The sequence below is a fragment of the Hippoglossus hippoglossus genome, chromosome 9 (genome assembly GCF_009819705.1).
Source record: "Hippoglossus hippoglossus isolate fHipHip1 chromosome 9, fHipHip1.pri, whole genome shotgun sequence".
Lineage (NCBI taxonomy): Eukaryota > Metazoa > Chordata > Actinopteri > Pleuronectiformes > Pleuronectidae > Hippoglossus > Hippoglossus hippoglossus.
Window position 1 is genome coordinate 8,110,529 of NC_047159.1, and position 16,012 is coordinate 8,126,540.

General features: G+C 39.6%; 1 protein-coding gene across 1 annotated transcript; it reads right to left on the reverse strand.

Moving 5' to 3' along the window:
• Nucleotides 1-255: 255 nt before the first annotated feature.
• Nucleotides 256-15,784, reverse strand: spef2 (sperm flagellar 2). The gene is made up of 39 exons (XM_034596974.1): nucleotides 15,573-15,784; nucleotides 14,145-14,247; nucleotides 13,776-14,028; nucleotides 13,361-13,531; nucleotides 12,950-13,093; nucleotides 12,615-12,691; nucleotides 12,275-12,482; nucleotides 11,825-12,013; nucleotides 10,859-11,046; nucleotides 9,974-10,145; nucleotides 9,517-9,739; nucleotides 9,298-9,368; nucleotides 9,018-9,081; nucleotides 8,847-8,887; nucleotides 8,569-8,672; nucleotides 8,156-8,403; nucleotides 7,951-8,005; nucleotides 7,705-7,859; nucleotides 7,437-7,553; nucleotides 7,093-7,220; nucleotides 6,652-6,779; nucleotides 6,165-6,303; nucleotides 5,909-6,046; nucleotides 5,187-5,332; nucleotides 4,992-5,069; nucleotides 4,782-4,848; nucleotides 4,383-4,442; nucleotides 4,185-4,299; nucleotides 3,965-4,075; nucleotides 3,683-3,821; nucleotides 3,149-3,221; nucleotides 2,909-3,065; nucleotides 2,698-2,804; nucleotides 2,384-2,566; nucleotides 1,983-2,075; nucleotides 1,598-1,771; nucleotides 1,178-1,387; nucleotides 706-828; nucleotides 256-485 (listed from the first exon to the last, which is right to left on the reverse strand). The coding sequence occupies exons 1-39, from the start codon at nucleotides 15,628-15,630 to the stop codon at nucleotides 426-428; spliced, it is 5,070 nt and encodes a 1,689-aa protein (XP_034452865.1). The 5' UTR covers nucleotides 15,631-15,784; the 3' UTR covers nucleotides 256-425.
• Nucleotides 15,785-16,012: the final 228 nt, after the last annotated feature.

Genomic DNA, 16,012 nt, shown 5'->3' on the forward strand with positions numbered 1-16,012 from the left:
GCCCTGGCAGGCGGTTGCTGGTGAGTCAGGCTTGACATGTAGGTTATCCTGGACAATGCACTCATTGTAGCTGCGACCAATGCTTTTCTGTGTCAGAGAGGTCATTAGAAAAACTGCTGGAGTGTATCAGGCAAAGAAAAAAAAGTGAGTCGGAAGGGTCAATCTCGCCATCATTGATGTTGTTGTTGTCATTTTCAATTACGTTGTGACTCCAACCAGAATCAGCTGAAGATATTTCTACATTCTGTGGCAAGTAATGGTTGAAAAAGCATTTATTCAAGACTGAAGTGAGCAATACAGCTGACAGCAAGTATTTCAAATGTAAAAGTAAGGAGATAATAAAAAAATGAAAACGATGTCTGCATTAGTTAAAGTTCTCATCATGATGCAGCAGACAGCAGCATACAGTAAGTACTGTGTATCTCTCATCCAGAGCTTTCAGCCTCTCCTTCACTCTGATTGGCCAGTAGCACTCCATGAATGTTCTGAGACACAGAGAGAGAAAGTTCAGAGATAAATAAACGTTAAAAAGAAGAAAGAAAAACACAAAGGTGGGGAGGGAGGGAGAGAGAGAGCAGTGATAAGCAGTGAGAATATAAATGCACATGCCGGTGATGGAGGGTGTGGGCGATAAAGAGAACAAGTGGTGTGTATTTTGGATTTGTGGCAGGAGAACAAGTAAACAGATGATGAACAGGGACTCACTACGAGCTGATGGTGTATGGAGGAGTCCATCAGGACCTGGATGAGAGGATGCTGAGACAGAATGGAGAAGGGGACCCAGCTCTCAGGTGTGTAGCCGTGCTCGCTGAAAAGATCGACCAGGTGCTAGAAGGCAGAAGATAAATAATCAGTATGACCACGAGGACAGAGTTTCATTTAAAAATATGGTCAAAATAATTATCCTTCAAAGATTCAATTTATAGACCCTTTAGCTTTTAAAATGCAACTATGTATTATTCCAACCCTGAGAATCTGTGAATTCAAATTACTGACACCTTGAAATGGTGTCGGTGTAGTGTAATTTAATTTGTGGACCAGATATCCAAACTAAGTTGGCATTAGATAATCCTTTATTAAAAAATGTTATTCCTGACTACTTAAATGTCCAGTATGTTTATGACATCTTGCATATTTACTTCTACCTCTTAATTCAAACATTCATTGGTGTCTGTACCTGAGCGTGCTCGTCCTCACTCAGACAGCCTGGAGGAAGCTCGTTGCCGTCTTTCATCTTGGTGATTTTGTGGCAGACGACAGAAAGGAGAGCAGTAATGGACACGTCCTGCTCCGCCGTTGGACTGCTCGATGCACACAGGGTATCCTTCCCCTCTCTGTCGGGTTCTGAGGGGCTGAGCTCTGTAGCCTCTTCTATACTGGGCATGGACTGTAAACACAACACAGAGTGATATCGTTGATGAACAAGAGTTATTACCCCAAGTGCTGGCATTACTGAAAATAACATCACTGGTTTGTATTCTGTATTGGTATTCTTAACAACTGGAAGACATTGATGACAACAGATTATAACATTGTTGATTATAGAGAAATATAAAGTGCTTTTCAGTCATGTTTCTTTGTGCATTCATTTATTCACCTTGACAAGATGACCCAGTGAGGTGCGTTGTCCCACATTGTGTCCCAGCACCACGCTCAGTGCTCTGATGAAGCCCTGTCGGGGGCTAGGGTCGGCTGCAAAGTACTGCAGCATGGACACATAGTCCAATCGAGGGGGAGAGGAAGAGTGATCCGCAAACAACTGGAAAAAGAACTGAGAAAAAGAACATACTGTACAGATGAGACTTTGTGGGTTGATTCCTTTGAGGTTTAGAACAAAATGGATGTTTCTGTGATGAGTGTTTCTTCTGGTGTTTCAGGTTAATATATTTTCAAATGAGATATCACCAAAAATAGCCGAAAGAGCCATTTTATGGCAATGAATTAAAAGGTTGGGTAATACTCTTTTGTTCTCCTCTGTTTACCTTGCGTAAGTTGGCCAGACGGTTATAAGGTAGAGGCTCAGATGGGTCCTCAGGTACAGGTTGGACACTCTCACTGGAAAACCACAACTCCGTCTGGTGAGAAGGGAGGGAAGAGGAGTGACTTCAGCATTTATCTTATTTAATAACCGATCAGTGTATACAATGTGTTGTGTGTGACAACATTGACGTGAACCTAGGTCTGCTTGTAGAAATGCAATCTCAGTAAACAGTAATGCAACAACAGTAAGGAGGAACTGTGAATGAGTATGAGTGGATGGACAACTTGTAGATATAGGTTCATCCCCAGTAGAAGGACAAGGTGATTTAAAACACAGTAACATGTCGTACCAGAGAATCTGAATCTGCTACCTATGTCTGAATGTGTGTGTGTAGAGACGAACCTGCAGGTACTGTTCCCTGTTAACATAGCCTGTGTTGCCTGTATCCGCTGCCTTGAAACGTTTTAGCACAACCAGCAGCTGTGGTAGGGAGGGAAAAGGCCAAGGGAGGGCAGCACTGAGCAGAAACCGACGCCAGTCTATGAGGTCACACTGGTCCATTAACATAGACTCGATCTCCAATAGCTGGGAACAGGAGAGACAAGGACAATGCTTGTGTTTTGTCAGGTTGTTTAGACTGTGAGCAACAGAAAAAATTGGGGCAGGAATATTTTGTGTCTTGCTTTGCTTTCTCTGCACCGTGCTTTGAAGAGTACCTGTCTTTCATTCATGCTGATCCAGGCCTCAGGCAAGACGTCTCTGCCCATGTTAACAGAGGTGATATCCCGGAGCAAACTGGAAAACTCAGAACTGGACATGAGGCCTGAAAGTTAGAAGGGAAGGAAAAAGAATGGATAGAAAAATAAATAGTTGGATAGCAAGATTAATACACTTAATCACACCAAATTGTCTCTCCCCTCTGAGCACCTGAGGGAGCAATGTTGCATAGATGTTGGTGGAGTGACTCCAGCTGCAGGATGGTCGGTGTGGACAGTGTGGATTTCTCCAGAGGAGGTGGATGTGGAGGGGGAGTCGGGCTGGCCACCATGTAGCAGTCTCCATTCAGATAGAAGTCAGTAATTTCCTGGAGAAGAGAATACAGAGAATCTTAAAATGGGAGGCGTGAGATAATTTACTGGAGTACATTTAGTTATAGTTACTACATACCAACACCACCTCATTCTTCAACTTAGCACCAGCCTCAATGTGATGGCGAACTACTTCTGCTAATTGGTCAATACTGAAGAAAATGAGACAAAGATAGAATGTTACACATTTTATATATATACAATGATCACGATCAGACTTAAGTGTGTCAGAAATGGCTTAGCTTATCCTCAGTGGAAATTAAAGCCGGAAAATGTTTATGTTCTCAAGATACAGTTTCAGAATAACTTCAAGAGCACTTTCATTACTTTAGATCTTTCATGTTCTGTGACATTTTTATTAAAACGTTAAATAAATCAATACAAACAGTGAAACATTCAATGCTGGGGGTTTATATACAAGCAAACATACCCACTATAGAATTATCATTTATACAAAATTAGGAATAGGACATCGCGATATCATATCAAGCATTTATCACAATAAAGATTAACGACACAACCATAAAATAAGCCCCTCAGTGCAGTGCTACACTATTGCTACCTCAAATTAATGTCAGTCCGTCATATGTGTTTATATTTCTTAACAACATACCTCTTCATTTCTGAAAGATAGCGGGCTTCTAACCACTCCTCCATGTCGCTAAAGACCTGTTCTGCTGTGCTTTGCAGTCTTTCTACCACAACCGTACCACGACCTTTCACCAGCAAAATGCGAACCTTCGATGCATTCTCTGGAAAACACACACATGTTTACATATGTATGTGCATATTTGCAAATGCACACATATTTAAACAGTCACATAACAATAATATCACACACTTTTTAGAAAACCACTTTGCAATATAATAAAAAACTCATAATGTGTGGGCATACCCTCGTGCTCCAGCGCAGTTGAATATTCTTTATGTATTTTGTCTCTCACGGAGTGATCATGACACTTTCTTTCTTCAGCAGGTGCATGAATGGGTTCAGGAGGTGGTGGTTCTGGTGGAATGTGAGAGTAGGAGATAATTATTTGGAAGATTTACTGAAACATAGAGGACGTGTCAGAGGGCAAAGCTCCGTCATTTTAATTGAAGAAATAAAGACATGCCTTTCACTGGTGGCTTTCCTTTTCCCTTTTTGTTTGCACTTGCATTGACGTTCTCCTTTTCCGGTGGTTTCTCCTTCTGCTCTTTTGTCTCCCCCTGTTGGTCTTCTCCTGTCACCTACACGCATGTATGACCCACACATCAGGAGTGACATATATACTTCTACAAAACAGCTCATGATAACTCAAACAGTGCATTACCAATTTGCTGATGGCTCTGTATGCCTCCTCGTAGTCAGCGATGAGTTTCTCAGCGGATGGCTAGCGTAAACAAGAGTCAACATCTCTTACTATTAGATTGTATATCAGTGTACAAACATTTATATATGTCAGAGTTGGATTGTTTTGAGGTACAATTTCACAAACTACATTTTAATTGTTAAAAAAACGAAAATACTTTTGTCAACCAAAAAGAAATGCCTTATAAATTTGAACATCCTGACACAAACAAACAACAGACAGCAGAGTATATACAGTATTGTAATGTCTATAGCAGTCCATTGTGAGCTGATAGGTGTGAATTTTAAAGTCAGTAAGAGGACCACAGAAAGACAAAAACAAAAGATGAAGGAAAAGTACATCAAGACACACAGGAATTACCTTGACCAGGCCTTGTGTCTTGGAGGCCCCTTGTGAGGAGTCAGAATGTTTGGAGAGGAAGGGAACACTGGAGAATAAGAGGAAATAGTTTGTGCATGTGTATGTGTTTGTGCTTGGCAATATTTAGATTGTTATGACAACCATTTATTTGATCAAACACGCTGCAGAAAACTTGAAGAAACATTGTAAGTAGAAGTGCATTTTCCTCACAGTTTAGTTATTCTCGTTTCCTCTCCTTCATGCGAGCGACTACGCACACTTGTGTCTGCTGGATCAGAACTGGTGGAACTAAATAAATGTATAAATTTCCCCACTCGTTATCATTATATTATTTACAAATTTGTCATTTTAGTTTATTAACTCGTATTAACATTCTTATATTGCTATCAAAAGTTTGATTCTTGCCTCTCGTCCTGATCCTTTTCTTCTTGGATGCCCAGTAGGGGGATACAGACAAAGTGGGATGGAGGCTCGAGCCCCAGATGTTTGTGCATGTACACATAGTAGAGCCTAAGAATACAGAGGGTCTCCTGGAAGCGGTCCAACTCCACCTATAAAACACAAAACAATCCAAGATTATAGTTTTACCAAAATCTAAGTCACAATGAAGAGACAAATAGATAACACATTCATTCAGCATCATGGAGGTGATGGTTGTCCCTCTGGACATTTCTCCCATCTCCTGAAAGGTCAGCTCCATAAGCAGTCCTGGTCATTCAAAACATATTCCACTTAAAAATAAGGGAGGTCACTGTGCTCTTAGAAAGCATCAGCCTTCCCGAGATCCGATCCTTCAAACTCAGGGTTTGGTTTTTACTCTGTCAGCTGTGAGACCTTGTATAGACAGATCATCGTCATTCGCTTCAATGTGTAGAAACATCTGATGAACGATGGATAGAAATGGGATGAAGCTGAGCAAAGTTTGTGAGCTAAAGTGTGAAGAGTCTGCAGATTTATGTAAATGTGTAATTTAAAAAAAATAATTTAGCATATATTTCTGTTATTAGGAGGTATAAAGTGTTGAGGAGAAAAAAAGGTATTCAAATCATTTTAGCATATGGCTGCCTGAAACATACCAAACTTTAAATATACTCTAAATGTGCTGCACACAAAAACTGATTATGTACCTGCATGAGTGTAGAATGGTGGTTGATGAGTATGGCGGTATGTTCCTCCAGCCAGCCGTTATACATGAGAGAAGCCCTCTCCTGCTCGTCCTGCTCTTTGCGTTTGTCACTGATGTCCCACAAACGTTCACGCAGTTCCTGTACATAAATCAAAACATCTACGCGTATTATATATTTTCATTTCTAAGCAGACTCTGACACAATATTAAGAATCAGTTTAAGAATATTTGTATAATAATATTTAAAAACATCTCACATCGAGTCTCAGGTGTAGCTCTGCTTTCGTTTCCTCATCTTCTCTCATATCATCAGCTATGCTGTTGAAGTCCTTCTGCCACTGAGACACTAACTCCTGCCTCATGTCTGGACGATTCAGATAATGCTTGAACTCCTCTCTGCAGACAAAGGGACCTGGGTCACACTTCTGTATCACCAAATGTTATGTTAAATGATTTTATCGTTTTTTTTATTCAGGTCTCACTTAAAAATATTTCTGACAAAGAACCTAATGGTATGAAATTAACATTTGGGTTATATCCTGTGGTACAAAAAAATTAAAACAATTATGGCAACCTGGAGTAAGATGTTCAACTTTCACACTGTATCTGCAGCAATAAACCTACATGACAAAACCTAGAACTAAACGGATTCATTATACCAATTGATTGTAGCTAGCATGGTACAGCATGTTCAACATGCAAATGCTTTGTGCTTATCTGTGCTTCAAGGGCCTTGCAGAATACCTGATGTTGAACAGATGATAGCTAATAACAGTGTTTTGTGAGCGCAGCAGTTGCATCACTGTCTTTATGTTGCCGACATAAGAATCACACACTGTTTCCCAGTGGGTGCAAAGGTACTGTGAGATTACCTAGAGACAGAGATGGGGAGGGGGAAGAAGAGCACAACAGGGGTCACAGGAGGATAGTGGAAAGACATGTTGTAATGCAACAGAGACAAACATGACATGTATTTTCATATTATTAAAACCGAAAGGCAATAAAGATAGGAAACCACAGATTTAGGAGCTAAATCCTTCTAGAATAAAAGTGTATGGTAACCCCCAATTGATTGCATCTAAAAGTTGTGTTATATGTCAAATACAACACAATATATTTCAGCGAAGACAGAGATTAGGTGTACTCTTCCTACTCTAGTAAAACAAAAAGAAAGTTGTATCCTACTGGAGGAAGAGGTTTTTCCACATAGATGGATGAAGCCAGGCAGGCTGAAGCAGATTCATGGTGATTCTTGGAGACTCCGTGACCTTCATCATGTGTCACTGAGGAAGTTGATGAGATCCTGGAGTGTCCTATTGATGAACCAAAAGTACATACTCATCACTTTATCAAAGATAGAACAATTGTATTTATTGAGCATCAACAGTAATCGTAGTATCATAGTATCATATTTTTAGTTTGAAAAGTCCTAATATTAATAATTAGAATATGTCATTTATAAATTGTTTGTCTGAACAGAAGTGACTTTAAAATTGCAAATATTATCTGCAGACTACTGAGGGGATTACCTCTGGAGTGTGTGCTGGATCTGTGATGTGAGGACACACTTCGGGTTCTTTCCTTGTGCAGGTTGGAAGAGGACTCTGTGGGGCAGCAGACTTCATCAGTGTGGGGGGGAGGTTGATCTACAGGTAGAGGAGTTGCTGTTAGTGAGGAGTCTGGAGCTTTCCAAATGTGCAACACATCTTCCGCAGGAGAAGTGGCAAGAGTTGATGAAATAATTCATATTTATTGTAAAATGTTGTTGGAATTTCAGTACTAAAATGACAAACTTACCTTCATGAATCTGCGTCATAACCTGCTTCAGGACGGACTCCACCTTCTCGTTAAGCTCCTCCTCTTCTACATTGGCATCAACACGAACCAAAATGTTTTGCTTTCCACCAAACCATTTCTCAAGTTTTGGCCAGGTGTCCTGAAAAGCTGTGATCCTGGGGTAGAGGGTGAGATGTTCGATGTAAGACACATGCTGTAGCAGTGAAGCATTAACTTCATTTAGCTTTAGGTTTTGTCTTGATTTACCTGTGTGGAATCTGTGCCAGATACACATTTTTGTCTGTGGGAGGGGAGCTTGTATCTGCACCAGATTTAGGAGTAAGAAAGAAAAACACATAGAAACACAAACATTAACTTTACATATGTCAAGTTATGTTTGTATCTTTACAAACACACACCATCTCACAGATAAAGTTTGGGCGTACACAGACACACAGCATTTAACTCCCACCAGAGTGACTGAATGCACGTGTCGTCACAGTCTCATCAGGGACATCCAGCAGCAGAACCAGGTCTAACACAGGGTTTGGGGGAGGCAAAGGTTTGGGTGGATCAGGATCAACAACGAGGTCCTTCCTGCTGATTACCACCCCACTCCCTTCGTCTACAGCTCCACCCAGGGCTTTCTCTAGCAGGTGGGCCTGGGTGATGTCCACTGGAAAGCCATCCAGGATCCAACCTGTCTGAGCTGGAACCTGCCTAAAAAGAACACAAGAAATATTTTACAGTGGTTGTGAAATAGTTTTTTTTTCTTCAACTTTCTCCACTCTGTGAATAATGGGGAGATTGTATAGTTGAGATAGGACAACTGACTAAATGCTATTTAGTTTTTTTTTGTTGTAACAATACAGATTATGTGCTTACCTGATAGCATCCATTATAATATCTACTAACAGCTCATTAGGAATGGGGTTTCCTTTTCTCAGCTCTTTTTCTGCCGCTTCTCCCTGCATGGCCCGTGTAGACAGCTGGACAAGGGACACACGTAGGCAGGGGAAAAGTAATTATTTAATCGTCTAAGAAAGCAAATTGTAATCAGTGACATAAATTGAATCCAAGTTATGATATTTATTAAGTAAAATGACCAAAGTAAGAAAATCACCAATGCAACATACGTAAACACAAACAACTTGCACTCTTACCCTCTCACTGCAGTCTGTTTTTTCTTCTTTAGTGTCATGAGCTGAGAAAACAGTACAGGTATCACATCACACAAACTATGTGATATATTTTACATGCCATACGTTTTTATTACATGTAAATAAATAGTATAATATAACATAGAAACAATCATGTTGTCTTTAGTAACCCACCAGATTTCCGTGATTTGGAGGATTTGAGCAGCAGCTCATCTTTTCCCCCCTGCGGCTCTGTGACCTGTAATTTTGTCCAAGAAAAAGACTTGAAAAGTTAACATGTTTGGGAGTATTTTGAACTTTTAAGGGTAATTTCTTTACACATTTATACATTTTGTCAATGGCAGGGAGGACCACTGAAATGTTATACTCCCTTAACATCTGAAATTGATGTAAATAGATTCAATAAAAAAGATTCTAATGAAATTACAATACTGTGACACTTAATGTGACTTACCTGCTTTTCATAATAAGCTTTCAGCACTTCCTCAACCAGTGTGTCAGCTGATAAGACACATATGCCATTGGCTAAAGAAGAAAACAACATACTCAGCAACCAATAAGCCATGCAATCTTGTTCCACATCCGTTATTAATGTATTGTTGCAGTAAAAATGTATTAGGCGGTGTGACATTGGGTATGAGTGTATGCCTGAATCTCTGTTTGGACAGCTTGCCTTCAGCTATCTTGGCCAGGCAGGTGGTCTTGCCAGAGCAGAACTTTCCCAGGACACAGGCTTTGAGAGTAAAGTGAGGAAATGGGGTTGAGGTGGCTTCCATGATGGGTGGATGAACAATGTGCCAGAGACGCAGAATAACATGTCCAAGAATGCTGTTGTTGGCCGGGGGTGATTTGGCCTTCCCTGCCTCCTCTGGCCAGGCCCACTCACCGATCATGTTCTGACAAACATAGCATACTGCTCAGACAATGAGGTTCTTCAACATTCAGACACTTCATGGCTTCTATTAAGGTACAACTCAAACATTGTCGGTGTCAATAAATAGTGCTTGGTTAGCTTCGCCTGTAATTACGCCTGATACTGGCAGTGAAATCAACATTTGCTTGAAAATGTGGGTCTGATCCAGAGTCAAATGACACAAAATTAAAAAAAATAACTTGTGTTTCAAACTCACAGTGTACTCATCATAGTCCTGATTGTTGAGTATCTCCTGCCTTTCAAGCTCTACAGGATCTAGTGAGGGGGAGAACTCAAAGCCGGGCGTCTGGCCCGTGTTTGACACATAGAGAGGAAGACCACTGAACAGCAATTCCTTCCACTCTCTTATCAGCTTCTCTGGAACCAGACTGATAGCAAAAACAAATGACAGGAGGAAAAGCTGGACTTGATGTTCAAATTAAGTCTGAAACGGTTATTATATCATATAGTATATCAGGTAACTAAGTGGAATATATACAGTGCTTCTTAATGTCCCCCTAATGTATTCAAAAATAAATTGTTTGGGGTTTAAAGGACGAGTGTGTAGGATTTACAGGGATCTGGGGTTTGTCGGAGTCTGAAAATGTTTTAACGCAATTGTTTTTTCTAGAAATGGCTAATCTGAGGGGATCTGATGTAGTGGTGATCTATGTATGAAAGTGAATGTCTGTGGAAATTATGTATTTGATCATGAGAAGAAGAAGACAGGATATATAAATCTCCTAATTTTATTTGACCCCTGTACAAGAAACTTTCCAATATTGGTATTTTTTCATAGGTCTTTGAATCCTATCTGAATTAGCACTGTACTGCAAAGTTTCAGTTTTTAATATAACATTATATTAATGACTCAATATTTAAACATATTTCATATTTTTTCTGAAATACCATTTTCATGTTTTCCCAAAGAAAGAAAGAAATCAATCAATACTTAAAGGGAATATTTGCCAGTCAAATTTTATAACACATTTTTGAATTCCCATATCATTAACTGAATGATCAGAGCTCAGTTTGGAAGTTTAGATTCAGTCCAAATACAGTTTGTTTCTACTGCATCATTAAAAGCAATTGTGTTACGTACTTCGCAGTGATCAGTCGATATTCTCCGACCTTGGTGACCAAGTCCACTATCTGCTCCAAAATGTCCTTGCAGCCCCTAAAGTGCTTCTTGTATCTGCTCTGAGCTCGCTCAGCAGCGATCCTGTCAAGGAATTCAAGCTCCTTTTTGATCTCTTCTGCGTGGTCCAACTTAGCCTGCTGAGCCAAATCCTGCACCAGGCACCATTCAGAAAGATCAGATGAGTGGAGAGGGCATGACAGAAATCAATGTTACATTGGACATTTTTGTATATGAACTGGCAGATTACTGATATTGAAGGTTACATAAAAACGAGAATTTAATTATTGTTACCTACAATATATTATGTTATACAGTGGGTAACAATTCACTCAATTTTCTAGTTTGCATATAGACACAACATTTATAATACCCAATTACAGGTTTAATACACATTTACATATAATCACATCATTTTCTCCCTAAATAATTTCTTTAAATAGATTCTTTAACATAATCACATGAGCCTCTGCTCTGGGAATGCCTGCTAAATTTCAATAACCATGACCACACTATACTATAACATACTATATAATTAACACTGACACCATGCTGGCCCACAGCTAAACTCCTTTGCCAAGCATTTATTCAAGTTTCTCTGTTGTCATTTAAACTAAATAAGTAATTTGAAGAATAGGTGTGATCAATGGAAGAACTTAATATATATATATATATATATATATATATATATATATATATATATATATATATATATATATAGTTTATCTTTTTTGATAATTTGTCAGACCGTCTAAACACCTCATAATCTCCCAGCATAATACCAAATACCATGTTGATAGATACTATATAAACAAATAAAATCAACCCTTTCCTTTCCCCGTATGACCACACTCAGACAATCACTGATGCAGCCTAATACAAAGCAAGATTAGAGAGGGCTATTCTTCTTCCTTATTCATCCTATCTCACCGCTTCCCTGTCCAGAGCCTCTTGGAAGTCCCGCTCTCGCCGCTGCTGGCACTGCTGCTCTCTTAACAGGCGGTTCTGCCGGATCACCTCCTTCTGCATACGAAACTTGAGGAGCTGAGATGCCAAACGCTGCTCCTGCTGAGTCTGACGTGTCAGACGCTTCACCAACTGATCCTCTCTCCGTGCTTCCTGCAAGGTGTGGGGAGAGATGGCTGATTAGTTGACTGACTTTGGGATGAAGCGACAAATGTACAATAACAGACAATAGGGTATGTAGGGTTTATGTAAAATGTGCTTTCCACACAAAGTTCAGATTTCAATTACATTTTTCAAACTAGAGATAGAAATAGACATATTGTTAGTGGGTATTTATATCTTTTACCATTAGATATATTATTATTATTATTATTATATATTATATATTATTCTCAACACAAGCAAAAGTTTCACCTCTTGAGCTTCATGGGCCTTGAGCTGCTCCACCAGGAATCTGTCTCGTCTTTTCTCCCTCTGCTCGCGAGAGACAGCATTCTCCTCCAGCTTCTGTCGGATCTCCTGTATGTACTGGCTATTGGACTTCAGTATCAGCTTATTTCCACTTCCATGTTCCTCAGTGCCATAGCTGCTGCCACTAATGGGAATAACTCCAGGCTGACCACTACAATTGAAATGGCAAAAATCACATGCGTAGTCAAGATGTATGACGGTCACAAGCTCAAGATTGTCATTATAATCCATTCATACAAACATTTGAATAACTTAATACGATAAAATGTTTCCTTTATCTCACCTTGAAGAGGACGTAAAACCAGAACTGACCAGTTTCTTTCTGCTTGTCTCAAACTGGGCTATTTCAGCCTGGACTGACTGCATGGGCAAAATGCAAAGAAATTACCAGAGACAAACATACCAATGTGACTCTATTGTTTTCAATATGGACATGTGTCACAAATATTCTGTGAGAAAGTCAATTGATGTTGCATGACAATTACCTTTGAGGTACTATTGCTTGTGGTAGGAACTATTCTATAGTAAATTCTTAGCTACGTATGATCAAAGTAGGAAATGTATTTCCCATCATGGGTTCGTAAATTATCACTGTTGATTATTTATTCTGGATCACACCTCTGCTTGTTGTTTGCGCTGCTGCTGCTGTCGTCTCCTCTTTAGGTTGAGCTGTGAAGTGTAAGGCGGTGGCTTGGGTACCTGGACAACATTGGCCTGGTTATAAGGCACAATGTCACTGTGCTTCTGACGACCTACCAGCAGCTGAAACACACACAGTTCCCCATGTTCATGACTGTAAGTCACATAACTTTTCATGTATTCTAACATCAAGATGCTAACGGTTAAGTGTTGGTTTTCATTATGTTCTCAGGCCTATTTTTTAAAAATGGTATCAGATGTTTGGATTCCAGCATATGACATGTTGAAAAAGACATTAACTGTAGATTACCTAAAAATCTGGTCATACATTTTGACCTTGTGTTAAATGAATACAGGGATTTACTCTTCACGTTTTCGGACATCCAGTACCTTGTCAATATTCTTTGTTCTCTTGTCTTCCTGGACTTTGAGTGGTCTCTTTGGCTGGATGGGATGGGTCATGATAGATGTATAGGTCAGTTGCTCGTATTTGGCCTCATAGTGGCTAGAAATGTTCTGCAGCTTCAGTTCTGCATCACGTTTCACCACCCGGTGCAGTTGCTAGATGAGGAGTAAAACTGTTAGATGCCTGACATAACATGTTTTTGTAGACTGATATTATCTTAAACTAACACCGTGAACTTAAACCCTGAAAATATTGGAAGTATGAAAGACTGTCAGAGTTGCTAAACTTCATGATTTGCAGTTTTTCAGCATTGGTAGAGCAAGACTTATGTCAATATAGGTCTATAAATCAAAATAGGCTGCTAACTAAATGCAGCCACTTCAAATCCAGCCCCCTTACATCAGAGTAGATTTCGTGCTCCTTCTTGTGCAGGCCTGCATTGGCTGCTGGCTGCATGCTTTCCATCATTGTCCTGGTGATTTCTGCTCTCTTCTTCTTTTCAAGTGAGACGTAGAGTTGGTAAAGGAGGCGTGTGGCAACCCCTTGCTTCTCCTTAATCAGTTCCTGAACTGTGTTTACGTCGAAGGAGATCCCCAGTAACTGAAGAGTAGGCTCAAGGCGGGTAAAATTATTTAGTTTGGAGATGGAGGTGCTGTGAGAAAAGGAGTGATTATGAACACATTAAATAACCTAGTGAATTAAGGAGCAGTCATCTATTTTTCAAACAAAAAGCATAGGAAGGAGACAGAAAGAGAGAGGTCAACTTACTCTTTCCTCATGAACAAAGTGAAATCATTCTGCAACTGATATTTATGCAGTACCTCCCCAATCAAGTAACCAGTGGAAAAATCCTTGGCAAAACTCTGTGGCTCTGTGGAGATGAACATGCAACAATTTACACATACAGTGACACTGATCTTTGATATTTTTCAATGTCAAAATGGTGGGTATCACTACCCTTCTAATGCACAACATGGGTTTTCCAGTGTTATTCTGAATGTTTTATTTTTTAAATAAATATATTTGATCATTTAATATTCTAAATATTCATTAAATATCTTGTTTCTGATCCCACAAATCATAACTTTTCTGTTTCATTTATTACTTTATGAACACTTTTACACACATGGGTCAAAAATGACAGCGGGAACACCTGCCATACATTTCACACAGCTGCTTTTGCACATCTGACGCATGTAAGTCGTATGATACAATCCATTACTAGTGAGAAAGAGAAATAGGTACAATACTAACTAGCTGTTTACATATTCTTTTCTAGCTAGCTAACCATAGCTAGATCATCAAAGTAAAACTTGAAATAGAACCGTATATACTTAATAGGTAATTCTTGGTCTTGATTCTGAGTCTGAAATCTCTGATGCTAATGACCTAGACTATGTTCCATCGGATAAAGCTGGAGTTGTGGGTCTTGGAATCCAGCTCCGCTAAATGAAGATGGCTCCTTTGATGACCCTGAGATGTTATGTCATCAAAGGAGTCTTCTTCATTTCAGACAGCAAAAGCAGCTGTGTGAAATGTATGGCAGGTGATCCGTAGAGAATACGTATGTATACTGTATGGGTCATTTTTGACCCATGTGTGTAAAAGTGATGTAGAAATACAAAATGTATGTTTGTTCATAAAGTAAGAAAGTAAGAAAGGAAAATAATGATTTGCGGTATCAATCACAAGATATTTAATGACTATTTAGAATATTAAATGATAAAATACATTTCTTAAAAAAATATAGCAAAGAAACAAAGGAAATAAATAGTCATTTTTGACCCGTGTTGTGCTTTAGAAGGGGTTTGAACAACTTGTGTATCCAAGAGTTAACTTGTCTGATTTTGTATTTTTTTTACATCAAGAACTTTATGTTATTTTCTCAGAAATACCCCACAGCCCATAATGCCAAGTTTAGTGCAACTGGTAAATAAATAAGTGAACATATACTGGTCAGATATCATAATGCATAAAATACATATTGTCACTTGCTGGGGTAATGACATGACAGTGCTAGTAAGTAAGCGTGTGAATTCAGAATGCTAACTCAACACAAACCTAGTTATGGCAAACATAGCACAGTTCACCTAGTTGAGCCCCAAGGTAGCGACCATCATCATGACTAGAGTTAGCCTTACCAACACTAAGCTAGCAGCTAGCAGCTCGGAGGGCTCTAGCTCCAGTCCCACTTACCGACAGCTTTCGACAGTCGCAGCTCCTGGTTGAGCCACCGGCACAATATGTCCGACATCTTCTCCCCTCGCAGTTTGAGCTCGGGTCACGAACACAATCAGAGGGTTCGCATGTTACTCGGTGACACTTTGACTCTTTGACTCGTTAATGGCCAATAAACACAAAGTTCCAGCGGCGCGTCGTTGCCATGGCGACATGTCAACGGGGTTGCCCGGCGTGCTTTAGGGGGGCACACAGGAGAGTGGGCGGGGCCAGATCCAAGAAAAGAAAACATGCCTGTTTATTATTGAGGGATAATTTATTATAGTTAAACCAGTCACTTTATTTCATTAACAATTTCTTCTGGGTCTTCATGTGAATAAAAAACAATACCAAATTGTGTCATCACCAAATACAACCATGGGCCGTTTGTTTGAAAAATTACAGAAGTGATATCAAAA

What these genes read in the sequence shown, in the direction of transcription:
- spef2 (XM_034596974.1), bottom strand. Translation starts at nt 15,630, where the DNA reads ATGTCGGACATATTGTGCCGGTGGCTCAACCAGGAGCTGCGACTGTCG. An exon ending in ATCCAGCACACACTCCAGAG is followed by an intron (nt 7,221 to 7,436) that starts GTAATCCCCTCA and finishes GTTCATCAATAG; the next exon opens with GACACTCCAGGATCTCATCA. An exon ending in TATCTTTCAGAAATGAAGAG is followed by an intron (nt 3,222 to 3,682) that starts GTATGTTGTTAA and finishes CATTTTCTTCAG; the next exon opens with TATTGACCAATTAGCAGAAG.